Raw genomic sequence first — 18639 nt, forward strand, 5'->3', positions numbered from 1 at the left:
AATTTGGGTGGTTTTTTGATTTTTAAATTTGACCATTCTTTTTTAGAAAAATTCAGCCTAGGTTGTAAGATTGTTTTCTGCTGTTTACTTTCGCGATATTTTTGATAAAAGAATCATGAATTATTTGAGGACAATTGATAGCACTGTCAGCTTTTTCAGCCGGTCCGTAATTTGACCATCCTCATTTTTTTGGACTTTTTTAACGTTACCAAACGTTTTCACTAATATTAAATTTTGTTGCATTTTGTCTCTCGTGGTGACAGTAGGTTAAATTTCACCAATTGTGAGATCAGACCTGAGGAGGTAATGAGTTAATGATTTAATATAAGAGGTTATGGTTTCAGCTGCAATTAGGGTTTTCTGTGAACTTTTGATGCTTCGAGTCGCTTCCGGAATTCTTCCGGTTATGTTTTTAAGATCTGTTCACACATTTTCATGATTTTTGAAGTCAAATTGCAGTAGTTATTTTGGTCACGCCGAAACAGGAAATGGAGCGAAAAAGCGAGTGGTTTTGGGGCATGAAATTTTGGGCTCTTATTTTAAAGTAGAGTGAGAAAACGGTGTTTAAACAAAAATTACCTTTCTCACTAGTGGTTTTTTTTTCACATGCGGCAATTTCACTTTGATTTTCACTGTTTTTTCGATTTTTTGGATCGAACTTTTTTCTAATGGTTTTCCCAATCCGTTAGTAGTCCATTCTAGGCATAGTTTTTTGTTTGAACCAAATTTCCGTTTCTTGCTAGTGCTTTTTTGTTCACATGCGGCATTTTGACATTGATTTTCTGTTTTTTTAAATATCCGATTTTTTTAGAAATGGTTTTCCCAATTCACTCATAGTCCGTTCTAGGTCTGGTTGTTTGCTGGTTTAGTCAATGAAAATTTTACGTCAGGACTAGTCAAGAATTGTACGTCAGGACTTGTCCTGCTATGTTTTTTGTTTCGTCGTCTGACGCTCTTTTTCTTTTTCCATTTGATCACACATCACAGCTGAAAAAGTGAAATTTTCTGAATGACTTCCTGTCACTAACAGCGTTTCCGCGCGTGACGTCATTTCTCACTCTCTCTAGAAAAAGTATTAATGGCATTTGCGTGATTAGATTATGATCATACGTGACTTACCTCACTCAATAGCTTACCTCACTCAATGAGTTTTGCACTTTAAAACTTAAGTTTAGTTTGAATTAGTTTAAGGTCAAAGGAACCCATATGTGCAGTAAAGGTCCCTAATAAAAAACTTTTGTGGAATGAATTTGAACAAGCTTTATTAATTTATCGCTGAATGTTTTTTACATAGCTTTTTGAGCGGCGTCGATTTTTCAATTTAGATCTGTATCTGTTTCTATCTGTATTATACGGCACGCAAGTCTATTCTTTTGCAGCTATTCCGGCAATCGCCGGCTATGTTAATATAATTTTTGGCTTGATTGAGATTCGTCTGACCGATTGATTTTTCGCGTGGCTTTCACCCTTGATTTGTCGATTTTTGTGTGATCTCAATGGCTTTCACTCAGAAGTTTAAGCAGCCCAACTGAATTGGCGATCGTTTACTAGTAAAAGTAATCAAAAGTGCGCCTAAATTGGTTACAGTTCTGTTTCTTTTAAAATTTTAAAAATAGTCTGAAATAGACTCTAAAAACCATACCCTCCACGCCGATTGAAGCTGATTATAATTAACCACCCGCCTGTCGTTTGAGATCAATTCTTCCGACGCCAGTCGGTTATGTTTGCAACTCATTTCTCGAATACTTTTTTGGATCTATTCTGCCCTTTTTTGCACCACATTTATTAATGTGTTGTTATATAACACGCTACTAAATAAAAATATAGCACGTGCGGTGGGGGGAGGGACGTAAAAGTTGTATAGCAGCTAAGCGGGGGTGGCAATAGATCCTACTTTTTAATTGTCCTCGAACGAAGTTTGAGGCTAATATTTTGATCGTGTCTCTTTTTATTGCAAAATGCTTAGAACGTTCTTTTCGATTTCCCTTCTCGAGTAACTTTTTCACGCTTGGATTTCGATTTTTTGCGTGATTTGAATTGCGCTCATTCAGAAGTCTGTAACTAATATAAAGTCGGTTGTTGGCCTAGAGTGTACGTAGCCCGTGTAGGATGATATTAGGGACCATGATGCGATAGGGACCATTTTGCACCATAAAGGTTTTGCTAGCCTATGCCGCTTCTAAATTGTTTGCCTCACCAGTCGTTCGAGAGCAATTCGTCGGACCTTAGTCGGCTTTAGTTTAACTTTGTTGAGCGAATTTGCTTTCTGTAACATTGTGCTCTATTCGTCTTTAAATAGCAGTGTGTATTTCTTAAGCTCATTCTCAAATTAATTTTTCGCTTGTTTTGTTCCCATTTTCGCTTGTTCAAATCATGAAAGCAGCGGTTGTATTTTTTAAGGAAATTCTTTCTGTAATTATGCATTGTAAAGATCGTCTGAATTGCGCTTAAATACGTTCTTAGAATTTAGAAATCGAGTAAATATTACGCAAATTTGCAGCTCGTGGAAAAATTGCAATCCGAATAAACACCGCTGTAGAATTTTACATTTGACATGCAGATTTGATTTCAGGGTTGTCTGGTCAGCAGCATTCAAGTTTTGGAGGTCCAAGCTCAGCAATATCCCTGGAGCTTCCTTCGTCCTCCTTATCGGGAAGAGAACCGGAGATTTTGACTTACGGGGGTCGCGCTGGTGACAATTTCGCTCAGCAACAACAGACTTCATACCCTCAAAATGCCGTAATTCCTCCAACTTCAGCTAAGAAAGCAACCAACGCGTGTGATATTATCGATATTGAGAAATACAGTAAACTTGTGGGCTGGGATAGAATGACTAGAGCTCCTGATGATGTTGTAATTGGGCTTCTTAATGCGATTTATGACAATGTGAGCGAAATGAGTACTCTGACATCTGAAAAGCGAATATTTGAACTGGTGAGGTTGTTAAAAGAATATCTCAACCTGTTGTTGGTTCCAACGTGGGAATTCCAAAAATACTTTGAGCAATACTTGAAACGACTCGTCAAAGATCAAGGCTGGATATCAATTACGGTCTCCCAAGCTCTTTGTATTTCTGTCACAGCACCTGATGATGATAATTCGAGCGTGAATCGCAAATTCTTTTGCCATTACTGCACATTAAGTTACAGCTCCTCGTTGTTTACATGCAACTTGTGTCAATCTTCGTTTAAGCACATTGCCGACCTTGAGGCTCACGAGTACCAAGCACATGGCATTGCGAATAAAGCCTTGTTTGTGTGCGATATCTGCAGCCAAAGTTTTCCTCACAGTCCAATGCAGTTGCGCGATCATATCTACGAAAAGCATATTTGCTCCAGAAAGCACATGGAATGTCCTTACGGGTGTGAAAAACTGATATTGGTCATGAGTGAGTTTTCATACAATGATCATATTAAGTCCATGCATCAATGTTCAAAGTGTAAGAATCTTGTCCAAGGTCCCATGGAGATCCACGAGCAAATGTTCCACAATGAGCAACGAGCAGGTAGCAGGCCGCTCGGAAGTCCGGAAGAGTCTCCAAAACGAAGCGAGAAACATGCGCGTGGATCGTCCTCACGGAGACACGAATATAGCAACCGAGACAAGCATGAATCTCCTGGAACTCGAGGTCGATCATCGCCTCCTCCTCGACGAGCACGAAGTCCAGGACCGTCTCATTTGCCCGCTCATAATGATTACGGGTCAATAATGGATGCCGATATTGCGAAAGCGCAGGAGACTTTGCGGGAGATGCAGCGCGCTAAAGAAATGCTGGAACGAAGTGAAGGCATGTCGAGTGGCGAATACTTTCATTACGAGGAGCCAGTGAGCAAAGCCAAGTGGCCGCAGTGCAAAATGTGCAAGTTGCAACAACCTCCGGGAGGTTTTAAATGTGGAAAATGTAGTCAGGTGTTCCCTTATCGAGTGCATTTGTTCAAGCATATGAAGGATGTGCATAAAATGAAAATGCCAAGGTCTTTTGAATGCGAAATGTGCGCGAAAGTGTTCTCGGATTTGACGATTTTGCATTATCATGTCACTAAGGAATCGCATGCGTGCAGTTACGAACATTTGCAGTGCTCATATGGCTGCATGTCGCTATTCCAAAACCGACACTCTTTAGATGTTCACACTAATGCCAAACACGAGTTCATGTGTCATATTTGCGAAGCGCCGATTGTGAATCAGACTAAAAAGAGACACTTTGCAATGTATCATCCTGGAGAAAAATTCATAGCAGCAACCGAAACTATAAATTCTGAGGAGAGTAAACTCGATAATGCTAGAGCATCATCATCTTTTAGATCTCACGGACCACAGACAATTACTTTGGCACCAAGAATCCTGAATAACATGCGTCAATCAGTTTTGAACCTGGCTCCGAACCGGCAAGAACTGTTTCTGACGATTCCTCCACAAATGCTGAGCGAAAAAGCTTACGCTTCCAAAACCAAGACCCAGCTAATCAATATGGGATACATGTATTGCAAAGACTGTGAGTTAGTTTATCATCCAGCGCTGCCAACTTGCAAGCGTTGTAACAACGTTCCTTTTCTGAACAACGTGTCGCTTAGAGAACACCAATCTGAGGTTCATCAACATCACGATAGTTCTGGTCTGAAAGAATGCCCAGTGGTAAGTTGCGGTGGAAAGTTCTCGACCTACGTACAACTAATCAACCATCAGGTTGAACATTTTTGCCGTGAACATACAGAATGTCCTTTCGGATGCAAACAACTGCTCCCAGGTGGTGATGGGGAGCTGGTGCGACACTGCCGATCGCAGCATCCTAACAAAGACATCCCTAGTTTAAAAACAGTGAATAATGTGGATATCGAAGAGGTTGTGTCAACAGATTCATTTGTCAACTTGTCAAAACTTCAGGAGAAGTTAGTGCAGAAAAGATCAGCTGAAATGGATCAATCTATGGACATAGAGGTTACTTTAAAGTGCATTGACTGTGGTTTTACATGCAGTGAAGAATCTATTAGGATTTGCGAACATTGTCAGCCTGAAAGTGCGTTTCAATGCGCGGACGGCGATGAACTTCGTGGTCATTTATCGGACTTTCACAAGTTGTTCATAAAAGGTGAATTCCCTTGTGAGATTTGCTCAAGTAAGCGTCAACAGCCGGTTACGTTCCCAAACGATCCGAGCAAGTATTTGGAACATCGAAGAAAGGTTCACGGGACCTGCATTGCGCATAGAAGATGTCCAAACATACCTTGTCTGGTCTTATTTGAGCCAGAATCGGTAGCTGGCACAAAGCATACAAGATTCTTGTGCCAATATATGAAAGAACCGCCTCAACCAGACGTTACAAATGGAGAAGGGTGGAAAAATCCGGGCTGGAAAATGTGCCTCAAGTGTCGATTCACAGCAGAAGTTGCCAAAATATTTGTATGTGAGAATTGTGAAGACCCCAAACCGTTCTTCTTCAAGGATGAATACTATGCGCATCTTGTTCTGACCCATTCTTACAAAGCGGAGTATACGTTTGCTTGTTTTGTCTGTAAGTCAACCTTTGGATCAAATGCCAAAGCATGGCTTAGTCATCGTGAGACTTCGCACAAGATTTGTGACCAGCATTTGGTGTGCTCGCAGGTGGACTGCGTCTGGATGGCACCGAATAGAAGCGAAATTGAAGCTCATTTGCAGAAAAACAACTGTATAGAGCATGAAATCAAAGGTATTGTGGAAGATACCAAAATCTGCCATGTTTGCTCCCAGATCTTTTCAGATGGGGTCATTTACCAGTGCGTTATGTGCTCTCGAACAAAACAACAGTTCATGTCTCTACTCGAATATTTAGTTCATCTTGAAAATATTCACGCTCAGAAAATCAAAGGAAATTTTGATTGCTTAGATTGCAGTGCGTTTTCAGCCAAATCACCCTACGCACTTTCAAGGCATAATCATTCAGAACATAAGAAATGCCAGTCACATAAGTTTTGCCCTAATAGTATGAAGTGCTCTGTTGTGTTCCCCCAAGAAAGTGTTAATATGGATCACCAGTGCTTGTATGCGATCGAATCGCCCTTGAAAACTATTGAATCACCTCCGAAGAGACGAGTTGGCGATAGTATGAGTTCATTCAAAGCGCCCGAACCAACTATTATAAGGGCTCCTGTAATACCAAAGAAGAAGCGTGAAGTCATTGACATATCAGCTGATGGAGTTGAGTTAAAATGCGATGATTGTGGCTTCCAAGTTGAAAAAGAAGAAGACGCAATGACGTGCACCATCTGTCACAGAGAATTTTTGACAAAGGCGGAGTTGTGTTCCCACATGCGACTGGATCACCAGTCTATTGTACGTGGCTCATTCGAGTGCAACATTTGTGTTCCGAAGAAAGTTTTCGAGGCGGAACCTACCAAGCTTTTGGATCATTATGAAAAAGATCATAAATTCTGCAGGCACCACAAAAAATGCCCAGGTTGCGCAGTTTTGTTGCCGAGTCAGTTTAAATCTACGCATTGCAAAAAGTGTTCAGGGAAGCATAAAAACGCCCCTGAACCTCGCGAATCACGTGGTCCCGATTCTAGAAAGTTCTTTGAAGCAATAGGCGCGGTGCCGAAAGCTGAGAAAAAACAGGTGGTTGTACGCAATTTGGATACTCCGAAACCCTTAATTGAGGACGCCGACCGTTGTAAACGGAAAGAAAAAGAGCGCAAAGTGGCCCCACAGCCTGAAAAGGAAAGAACTCTTGGCTCTTCTGGAAGTAGTAGTCGACTTGGAGCTTTACATCCGAAAGTAATCAGGGAGCCATTGCCAGCTGAGACTGGACCTAGCAAGGAGCCAGAAACCCTGAAGTTACCCGATAAATATAAAATTGCGAAATCGGGCAAAACTAAGTTGTTTTGCTGCAAAACATGCAATTATGCTTCGATGGTGCCACCTCCGGGAAGGTTTAAAGGAGATATGAAATGCAAACAGAGAAACTGTGCTCTGATTTTTCATCAGAAGTACGAACTGGTTGCTCATTTGGAGTTGGCGCATAGCAAACCTTTGCCACCTATAAAGAATAAAATTATGTGCGAGTTCTGTCGAGATGCGAAAGTTAAGAATCCGTTCGCCCACAATGCAAGTGTTCCTCTCTGTGAGCATAAGAAGCTTGAACACGGATGTTGCAGAACCCACATAGTTTGTCCAGTCGAAAAGTGTTCCATGATGTTCCCCACTCGAGATGCTCTTGAACAGCACCTAAAAGAGAAGAACTGCGAAACTCTATACGTTGCCGAAGGCAATCAAGATGAAAGGAAAGACGAAGATTTGGGCGTCTGGTCTAAACATGCAGAATCAGTATCCATGTGGAAAAAACGAAAATCGGACAATTCAGAACAAAGTCTTCTTACGTGTCAGTCTTGTGATCTCAAAGCAGAGGCAAATGGTTCAGATGTTGGAAATTTCGTTTGCGAAAGTTGCGCCATAGCGGGCAAGAAGCTAACTTTTGCATTCAAGTTTGAGCTCTTGGCTCATCTGTTGCGCGATCATTCTAAGCAACGAGACACACAGCTCAGGTTCAAATGTGAACTGTGCCCCGAAAAGGAAGTTCCTGCTGTAAGTCATGTTGCTCATCGGAAAACGAAACACAATTATTGCACTGTTCATTATCGATGTTCAAAGATTGTATGCAATAAACTGTTCAGTACTGAAAATGATCTGAACAAACACGAAAGTAATTGTTTGTTAAAGAGTACAATAGATAAGAAAGGTGAAAAAGCGAAACTGTTGATTGACAAGTACGGCTCTAAAGTGGCGCATAAATTTCAACTTTATGAGTGTACAGTGTGTCTCCGAAAATTCGGATGTATGACAATTTACAAGTGCAACCAATGCCCGGACAGTGTCTCGTCGTCCTCAAAATCTTTTGTCAATTTAGTTGAATTCTTTGCCCATTTGAAAGAAGGTCACGATATTGATACAGACGTTGAGCATCTTTGTGCACTGTGTGATAAATTCAGAGCGAACGCCTATGAGATGCAACGTCATGTCCGCGAGGTGCATAAGGTGTGTGGGCATCACTTTTTGTGTCCGAAAATGTGCAAATATCTCTTCAACAACAAAGAGAAGCTTCTTGAACATTATCAGACAGGCAATTGCGAAAATCCGGAATCGAGTTCGCCTAAGAATGAAAAGAAGCAACAAAACACACCTGGAAAACGAAAGTTAACAAAAGTTTCATCCTCAAATTCTTCCGATACCAGTACAGCCAAAAAGCGGGAAAGTAATGACAATGGGGCTGTGAAACCGAAATGGGAAGACATGATGGCGAACATGTTAAAGTACACTAACGAACTTTTAAGTGACGAAGAGCAACCGACAAAGCCAAAAGTTGTCAAAATTGACGACCCGAGTGATGATGAAATTTCCCAAAAGGATGTCTCGAAGAGCCACGATGGTGATGTTCAAGGTCAAACAGAATCAGAACCATCAAAAGATGCAGTAGTAGAAGATCATAACGCTGAAGATGAGATTCATTCTGATTACGAGGCTGAAGTTTCAGAGGACAAACAACTAGAGGAAGATGTAAATGAAGAGAAGCGTAGAACCGGCCACCCTGAGAAGTCTTCAAGTGTTGTCCTGGACGAAGTACAACTCATTGCTGACGAAGCAATGGACCATGCTTACGATGAATTGGCGGACGCTGACGAAGAGTTGAAAGTTGTTGAAAATGGAGATGACACCGAGGAAGATGATATTCAAAACAACGGCTACGTTGATGGATACGATAACCAGGATGAGCTTTTTAAAGAGCCAGAGTTGGAGACTGCGAATGGAGATGAGCAGCAAAGTGATGGGGACGTTATTGCTCTGTATGGTGACGAGGAAGGGGCGTCGAAGGACTTGAAGGCTCAGGAAAAGTTGGGTAAAGAAGATGATTTAGAACCGGAGGAGCAAGAAGAAAACATTAATGATGTTCTGGAGCTAGACACGCTTGTTGAAGATGATTCGTTTACAGTGGAATTCGCTTGATACGTGAGACTCATCGAGTTTAACAAATAGCGCATTAATTTATTCCTAATACATTTTATAGTCATAAATTGATAAAGATTAATTAGCGGTACCAGTCTGTCACAAAACTGGCAGTTAGATGCAGATGTCTAATTGTTTGCAAAAGTCTAAACGTGAACTCGTTGGAAGCATCCTGTAACGCCCTCAAGCTATCTCAAACTTAGTTCTGGAACTTAGTACTTGGTTGCTACTTTTCATGTCCTAACTAACTACATTAGTTTCCTTATCTTTTGATTTGAATCATGCTCCGCTTGTATTTTTTGCTTAATATAGTCAGTTGATGAGATGTTTGGTTCTCTTCAACTTCATTCAGTATCAATGTATGTATGATAAGATTCCCCTACAATTTTTGTTGCCTGTTTTGTGCTATTGATGTAACGAACCCCCGAATCAACCAAAAAATTAAATATTTGGTGAAAATCAATTTTGTTATCTCTCCCCTGAGTCATAAATCCAGTGGAGACTTGATTTGTTGGTGTTCCAATAAATAATTTGTTCATAACGTGTGATTTATCTTATTACAAATTCAATATGAATTGCTGATGAATCAATTCTGAGATATTATTGGCAGCTCTGAATTTGTCATGTACATCGAAAACGATTATCAAACATGTTCTTCTGAGAAATTGCATAAAATTTGCATGATTTGTTCAAAATAAAGGGTGTGAACGACTGCTTGATTGAAAGAGAAGATACTGTCGAGGGGAGGAGAATATTTTGTCAAAGGAACTTCTAACTTCAGTGAATAAATTGTTTCATCAGCTCATAAAGTCAGTGCTGCTCTGTCGAGTAATCATATTCAATTAAACTCTCAACCTAGTTTGTTTTTATTAGCTGAACTATTACAAACAAATCAAATACAACCATGCGTAGATAAGATATTTGACGATAGAAAATTAGTTTGAAAGAAGGCGCATTGAATCTGACAGTATTTTGATGAAAACATACTTTCGTTAAATACTGAGAAAACCGAGTACTTGGTATTCTGTAAACATTCCCAACAGAATATATTCAAGTGGAAAATAGAACAGATTCTGGAGGTATCATTATTAAGGAGTCAAGTTGTAAAATATCTTTGCGTAAATTTAGATTCATCTCTATTTAATTGCTACCGAAAGAATTTTGAGAGTTATTGTAAACGTGTGTCTTTTATGCAAAATTTTTGCTTGGCAGTTTTTGGGTTTTTTTCTAGTATTTTTCTTTGACTTTTGGAGTGACCTTTTGACGCTTGAGTTCTTATTTGCTAATATTAGAGCGATTCTGAGCGAATGAGAAGCAGAGGCATTGTAGCTAAGTGGGTAATATATCGGTCTTTTATCATAGAGGTTGCGGATTCGAGTAAAAAAAACCTCAAAAAATTGCACTAGGTATTAAATCTATATCGACATGGTCATGATAATACTAATGCTCTCATAACTGTTTCCTTTCAACCTAAAACAAAAGCACAACGTTTGTTAGTCAGAGTTAGGATTGAATGAAGCTGCATAAAATATTTAACAAAATGCATCAAACGCTCTGAAATTTAGATATCCATGTGAAAAGAAAGCAAACTACAACAGAAAAGTTTAAACTCTATACTTTCAAATCGTTTTCTGCAAAGACGTTTATCTGGTGGAAAAAAATTTCAATTTTAGGGTTGTACAGTGTTTTTTTCTCAATTGGCTGAAATTGTGGTAATATTTTGGAGACTGAATGAGGGGAGATGTTATTAATTGCTCTTCAAAGAAGATTGAAGCTGTTATTGTAAACGTGTTGATATTTTTTATGCAAATCTTTCGCTTGATCGATTTGACTTTTCGAAAAACTTTTCGGCCCTTGACTTTTTCGTTTTGCGTGATCCAAAATTCTCTCTCATTGACAATTTTAAGAAGCTGAACTCAAGTGGCGGCAGTTCACTACTAAAAAACAATAGAAAAGTGCGGCGAAATTGGCAACTTTTTTCACGTTATATTTTATTATTGACTATAGTGGTATTTAATATTTATAATGACGTCATATGAAGCTCCCATAGTTATGTGAGAAGCAGGCTGAAATAGTTTAGAGCTCCCTTTAGTCGTTCGAGAGCAAATCTTCCGACGTTAGTTGGTTATGTTTGTTATTCGTAGCTTGAAGAGACGAGAAGTTTTTGGGGATAATTCAATACGGTTTTTTAATAGCCGCGAGGCGATAGCGGCTATTATTGGGGACATCGTGTTTTTTTAATTCGCCGTCTCCATCGATGATTCTTATGACCTGACTTCTTGGAATTGACTTTGTCAATTTCAACGATTTCTACTGCTTTGCAGTTAAAATTTGTGTGCATGACATTTGTTTTGCTTTTAGGTCAATTGCGTGACTTACTTCACTCAAAAAATAGACTTCTGAACTCAATTTTATAAAAATTTTCTAGTTAAAGATCAATAGTGTGCATCTAAGTATTGCCAAACGCATATGCCCTAATTCTGAGTATTAGAGTCTTGAGTTTTTGATTTTGAAGATTAATTTTGAAAGAGCTCCATTAGGGCTTTTTCCTTATGTGTCTCATAAAAATGACATTCCGAATCTAACCAAAAAGTCTAGTGGTCTGTTAAAGGACTGGTGGTCAACCTGTCTATCTTATTTCTTTAGTTGTTTCAATTGAGGGAAGGCCACAAGCGTCTCGCGGCTATTTTCCTGCAATCTGCCGGCTATGTTTTTTTAAATCCGGGTAAACTAGTCCATTAAACTGTGAATTGAGAGATTCGCTACAATGGAATTGAGCCACGGTAGTTGATCGAGACCATTTTGTCCGACGTCAGACGGCTATAGTTTAAGTTCTGCTACCGACAAGATCTCAACAAATCCTGCTATCCACACTAAAGCAGCATCCCAGCAAACCATATTTCGACTGTCAGATGAGAGCAGTTCGTCCCGCATTAGACATTTCTTTTTGTTCAGTTATCTATGCAAATTTTTGCGCGTGACCAGTTTGTTGATGTCATCAGATAATTTTTGCTCAACTTTTCTCTTATACCCAGTGAAATGAATTTTAGCCTCTTTAAATGGAAGATAGAAGATTGACTGTCAAACAACAGCACCCTATTTCAGTTAATGGTTCAGGGTATCAAATATGCCTTTTTAATTTTTTGAAACCTTACATGTAGAAAAAACTATTATCCATAGCTAGTTCTCCAATCTTGATTTTTTATCAGTTCGTCGTCAGTTTTTATCAGTACCGGGGAACTACAAAATTCTTGATTTTTTGATACAATGAGACAGCTCCATTTTATTGCCTCTCAAAGCAAATTTGCAACGTTGGTCCTGTCAGTATTTACAAACAAGGCTCTTAAAATTTGGCTGTTTGGATAACCTTTTGGATAATTTGGCTAAGAAACTGTACATACTGAAAACCAACTCATTTATACCAAATGATCTTCCCAGCCTAAATATAATGTAAATTTCAAAAAAAAGTTCACGATGTAAAAATTCTCCCGGTAAAGTCCTGGTTTTGGGCAAAAAATTGGCCGCTCTATCTCCTAGTTTCTACGTTGTTATTTTTTTGAAAAATTTAAAAACTATCAAAAAATTGCATCGATCTAAACTCAGCGCACGGAACTGAGAGAATATAATTGATATATGCTAGAAGCACTGGTTCGTCTCGATGAATTTTCCACTTACATGATTTAGTCATGAAATAGGACGACTGAAAAAAAATTGTTTTAATTTTGTTTCTCCTCTCAATATTACGGCATACAGGGTAAGACTTGGAGGACAGTATTTTCCCGTTTTCTATCCATTTCAGGTTTATTTAGTAATAAATGTTTTTATATTTAACTTAATCACTTGGATGAATAAATCTCTATTTGTGAACAGATTTGCCCTTCTTACCTCATTGAAGTATTTATAGTGATTTTGTCTCGCATGAGTTATTCATTTCCCACATTCAATTTGTTGACAAAAATTCAATTTGACCAGTTCTAACAAGGCTATTTTGATCCTAATGGGCAAGCATCTTGCCATTTGAACCTTTATGAGAATATGACGATTTGTTCCCATCTAATGATTTTGTTGGTTAAGTCGGTTATGTAGATCCTGCTGTAGATCGTTTTTTGTTGTAGTTTTTGGTTAAATTCTAAATTTGTGTTGGTGATATTTCAAGCAGATGGATCTTGGTTCAGAGATCGATATCTACCGGGAAGATAAATAAACAAGGCGGCTCGGTAATGTGCGATCGCACATAAGGTTCCGACCCCGCTCATCCACAATTTTGGCATAATTGTCCACCAAATGAGGAACAGATGGAAAAACACAAAAAAATAAAGTATTTTTCAAAAAAAAACGGTGTAATAACTTGTAACTCACCAGAAAAAATTGGTTATTCACCAGTTCATAATAAAGCTTCGTAACAATTAGACATAAAAGAACAGAAACTTTAAAGTTAGAAAATTCGCTGAATTGTTTTAAAAAAAAACAATTAATTGCAAAATAATGAAAACCATTAGGAATCAACTAAAATATTCCATAAGTTTACAATTACCAATGTTTCTATAGAATGGAATTAAGAACTCTTGGTATTCAATTTTTTATGCAGTTACAAAAAGAACAACAAATAGACAACAAAGTAAAAATCAATTAAAACTTGCCAGAAAATGCTTTGAGAGCCGAAAAAGCCATACTTTGGCCCCCAAAATATGTTCAATTGCACCTTTGTCGAACACCGATAATGTATTATGTGGCCGCTCATTATTGAAAATAAGCACCAATTAGACGAAAAAGAAAAAAAATCAAAATTAAGTAATACTTTTCTTTTGAAAAAAAATTTATTTCCAAAGACATAAAAGCCATTAATTACAAAATGAAAAGTTTGAATAGGTTCGTCCAGTCCTGCAAAGGAAGCCCTTGAGACCTGCAATTGTCCAGAATATGTCTTACGTCTATAAAAAGAACGTCAAAATATGACAAAAATCAAAAATTCATTTACTTTTTTTTTGAAAAACCCGTGTGGAAGCCGGTAAAGTCATAACCAATTCTCTTAAAACATTAGATTTTGTTACACCAATCCTTTTTGACACCTTCCTTTGAAATTTATTATGTGATCTCTCATTAATGAAACTAGGTAACAATTAGACCAAAAAGAAAAAAAGTCAAATTTATATAATATTTATCTTTATCGAAAAAAATTTATTTCCAAAGACATGAAAGCCATTAATTACAAAATTAAAAAATTGAATAGGTTCGTTTATTCCTCCAAAGGAAGCCTTCGAGACCTGCAATTATCCAGAACAAGTCCTACGTCTACAAAAAGAACGTCAAATATGACAAAACTCGAAAATTAATTGACTTATTTTTGTGAAAAAACCGTGTCGAAGCCAGTAAAGTCATAACGAATTCTTTAAAAACAATAGATTTTGTGACAACAATCCATTTTGACACCTTCCCTTGACAAAAATAATGTCATCTTTAGCCTTCAATTAACGAGATCAGGTTACAAAGAGACAATAAATGGAACAAAATTGCTAAGTTGAAATGTTTTTTATTTTGGAAAACAATTGTTTTCAAAGTCATGAAAGCCATTATCTATCTTCTAATATCAGAACATCGGCTCATCTACTCTTCCATGAAAAGCCAATCAAATCGGTACATTATACAGGAAATTAAATACGACTAAAAAGACCAAGTAAAAACGACAGTTAAAGACAAAATTAAAAAATTCAATTAAATTCTTCGAGAAAGTACTGTCGAAGCGGTAAAAAACCACAATCTATATCGTTCAGGATTTGAATATTATCAATTGTGCTTTTTTCTGAACGCGAAAAATGTGATATATGAACAGACAAAAACGTGATAATTTGACAAAACTAGAAAACATGAAAAATGGGCAAATACCTAAAAGTTAAAAAAAAATAGTGAAATCTAGTAGTATCAAAGCCAGAACACTATAACTTAAGGCGTAAAACCGCAATAAAGACTAAATTTGAATTCAGCAGAAAGAAGGAGCACTCTTTGATTGCTGACACTAAGCTACAAGTTGACCAAATTAAGAGAAAAATGGAGGCAAAGTTCAATAAGCCATTTTTTATTTAAAAATCAAGTATTTTAAAAGTCAAAACGGTCATAAGCTTTCAAGCAATCAACTAAAGAAATTAACTTCGAGTTTTTGAGAAAGCCACATGGACCTATCACTAGTGAGCTTTGATTTGAAATGTTCTGTTATTTAATTAATATAAAAAAGATCGAACTTTTTTTTTAAAAAAAACCGACTGACGACAATCCGAATTATTTGAGGATTGTAACGTTCCAAGGTTGGTACAGAACTAGTCCTGCTAATGCTGATTGTCCATTAGGAATATTTAATATTTGGAATGTCATTGATATAGATAATTTGTTAGTGAAAAAATCGAAAATAAATGCTGCGTTTTTGATAATCAACGAATAAAGTTAGCAAAAAACGGCAAAGTTTTATTTACAGAGCACTCTCAACGGAAGTTGAAGTAAAATTAGCCCCCTTTTCAGTCTACAAAGATTGTGTTAGTGGTGTTGGGTGCGCACTTCCTGCAAATTTAATCAGAGTGGACTAAAGAAACTTATTTCGAGTTGTTTTTGATGAAAAAATCTGAATTTTGTGAAATATTTAGCCGGAATTTGTGACCAAAAAAATTAAATGAAAATAGCCGACAATATATTTGGTCTTTAAACTTAATATCAACAACATTTTCTTGAAAAATTTTATTAAATTTTATCAAAATTGGCGAAATTTTAGTCAAAAATTCCGAAAAAGTGAATGAAATCAACTGAATTCACTCTATTTTCTCGAAAGTTTAAACCTGGATATCTCCCTGTCAAAAATGAAAATCAAAAAATCTTTTTAATTCCATATTCTACGCTGGACAATCTTTCTAATGATACCAGTCTCAACTCTCTACGATGAATATATCGATCGGCCAAAATTGACTGAACAAAAAAAACCCATTTGAGTATATAGTTCCTCCCCCCTCAAGAGGGGTCGGAACAAAAAGTTGTCTCAATGAAAAGCTCTTGAAAACTAAATCCCACTGTGCCTTAAGAGTTACCACTTTTTATTTTTTCGAAAGTTTTTTTCTATGCGTTTACTTTTTCTAGCCGTACATGAAAATCCCATTACAACAACACAGAAGAAATACAATATTTCCTGCGAGATGTCGCAGGTTCGAACCCCTTCATAGTCCGAAGTTTTTGCTACATAAAGGTTTCTCCAGGCTCGCCAGTCGTTTGAGAGCAATTGGTCCGACCTCAGTAAGTTTGTTTTAAATCTTCTAATTATTAAAAAAAGAATCTTTCTAAAACTGGAGGGTGAGCACTCTTTGATTGCTGACACTAAGCTACAAGTTGACCAAATTAAGAGAAAAATGGAGGCAAAGTTCAATAAGCCATTTTTTTAAAAATCAAGTATTTTAAAAGTCAAAACGGTCATAAGCTTTCAAGCAATCAACTAAAGAAATTAATTTCGAGCTATTGAGGAAGCCACATGGACCTATCACTAGTGAGCTTTGATTTGAAATGTTCTGTTATTTAATTAATATAAAAAAGATCGAACTTTTTTTTTTAAAAAAACCGACTGACGACAATCCGAATTATTTTCGGATTGTAACGTTCCAAGGTTGGTACAGAACTAGTCCTGCTAATGCTGATTGTCCATTAGGAATATTTAATATTTGGAATGTCATTAATAGATTTTTTGTTAGTGAAAAAATCGAAAATAAATGCTGCGTTTTTGATAATCAACGAATAAAGTTAGCAAAAAACGGTAAAGTTTTATTTACAGAGCACTCTCAACGGAAGTTGAAGTAAAATTAGCCCCCTTTTCAGTCTACAAAGATTGTGTTAGTGGTGTTGGGTGCGCACTTCCTGCAAATTTAATCAGAGTGGACTAAAGAAACTTATTTCGAGTTGTTTTTGATGAAAAAATCTGAATTTTGTGAAATATTTAGCCGGAATTTGTGACCAAAAAAATTAAATGAAAATAGCCGACAATATATTTGGTCTTTAAACTTAATATCAACAACATTTTCTTGAAAAATTTTATTAAATTTTATCAAAATTGGCGAAATTTTAGTCAAAAATTGCGAAAAAGTGAGTGAAGTCAACTGAATTCACTCTATTTTCTCGAAAGTTTAAACCTGGATATCTCCCTGTCGAAAACGAAAATCAAGAAAGTCTTTTTAATTCCATATTCTACGCTGGACAAGCTTTCTCATGATACCAGTCTCAACTCTCTACGATGAATATATCGATCGGCCAAAATTGACTGAACAAAAAAACCCATTTGAGTATATAGTTCCTCCCCCCTCAAGAGGGGTCGGAACAAAAAGTTGTCTCAATGAAAAGCTCTTGAAAACTAAATCCCACTGTGCCTTAAGAGTTACCACTTTTCATTTTTTCAAAAGTTTTTTTCTATGCGTTTACTTTTTCTAGCCGTACATGAAAATCCCATTACAACAACACAGAAGAAATACAATATTTCCTGCGAGATGTCGCAGGTTCGAACCCCTTCCTAGTCCGAAGTTTTTGCTACATAAAGGTTTCTCCAGGCTCGCCAGTCGTTTGAGAGCAATTGGTCCGACCTCAGTAAGTTTGTTTTAAATCTTCTAATTATTAAAAAAAAGAATCTTTCTAAAACTTGAGGGTGAGCACTCTTTGATTGCTGACACTAAGCTACAAGTTGACCAAATTAAGAGAAAAATGGAGGCAAAGTTCAATAAGCCATTTTTTATTTAAAAATCAAGTATTTTAAAAGTCAAAACGGTCATAAGCTTCCAAGCAATCAACTAAAGAAATCAACTTCGAGCTATTGAGGAAGCCACATGGACCTATCACTAGTGAGCTTTGATTTGAAATGTTCTGTTATTTAATTAATATAAAAAAGATCGAACTTTTTTTTTTTAAAAAAAAACCGACTGACGACAATCCGAATTATTTTCGGATTGTAACGTTCCAAGGTTGGTACAGAACTAGTCCTGCTAATGCTGATTGTCCATTAGGAATATTTAATATTTGGAATGTCATTGATATAGATATTTTGTTAGTGAAAAAATCGAAAATAAATGCTGCGTTGTTGATAATCAACGAATAAAGTTAGCAAAAACGGCAAAGTTTTATTTACAGAGCACTCTCAACGGAAGTTGAAGTAAAATTAGCACCCTTTTCAGTCTACAAAGATTGTGTTAGTGGTGTTGGGTGCGCACTTCCTGCAAATTTAATCAGAGTGGACTAAAGAAACTTATTTCGAGTTGTTTTTGATGAAAAAATCTGAATTTTGTGAAATATTTAGCCGGAATTTGTGACCAAAAAAAAATTAAATGAAAATAGCCGACAATATATTGGTCTTTAAACTTAATATCAACAACATTTTCTTGAAAAATTTTATTAAATTTTATCAAAATTGACGAAATGTTAGTCAAAAATTCCGAAAAAGTGAATGAAATCAACTGAATTCACTCTATTTTCTCGAAAGTTTAAACCTGGATATCTCCCTGTCAAAAACGAAAATCAAAAAATCTTTTTAATTCCATATTCTACGCTGGACAAGCTTTCTAATGATACCAGTCTCAACTCTCAAGAGGGGTCGGAACAAAAAGTTGTCTCAATGAAAAGCTCTTGAAAACTAAATCCCACTGTGCCTTAAGAGTT

At 36.9% G+C, this 18639-nt stretch overlaps 2 protein-coding genes across 4 annotated transcripts in view; both read left to right on the forward strand.

Annotated features, from left to right (window-relative positions):
• LOC142336381 (uncharacterized) overlaps positions 1-9835 on the forward strand; it is a 62790-nt gene extending 52955 nt beyond the window's left edge. For both annotated transcript variants that reach the window (XM_075385165.1, XM_075385166.1), the window contains exon 6: positions 2573-9835. In XM_075385165.1, coding sequence (XP_075241280.1) covers positions 2573-8976 — 6404 coding nt within the window. In that variant the 3' untranslated portion in view covers positions 8977-9835. The remainder of the gene's footprint in view (positions 1-2572) is intronic.
• LOC142336383 (uncharacterized) overlaps positions 1-18639 on the forward strand; it is a 547349-nt gene that overhangs the window by 510332 nt on the left and 18378 nt on the right. The gene's annotated exons all lie outside the window — the stretch shown is intronic.

Source organism: Convolutriloba macropyga, chromosome 3 (assembly GCF_964194025.1).
Source record: "Convolutriloba macropyga chromosome 3, txConMacr16.3, whole genome shotgun sequence".
Classification (NCBI taxonomy): domain Eukaryota; kingdom Metazoa; phylum Xenacoelomorpha; order Acoela; family Convolutidae; genus Convolutriloba; species Convolutriloba macropyga.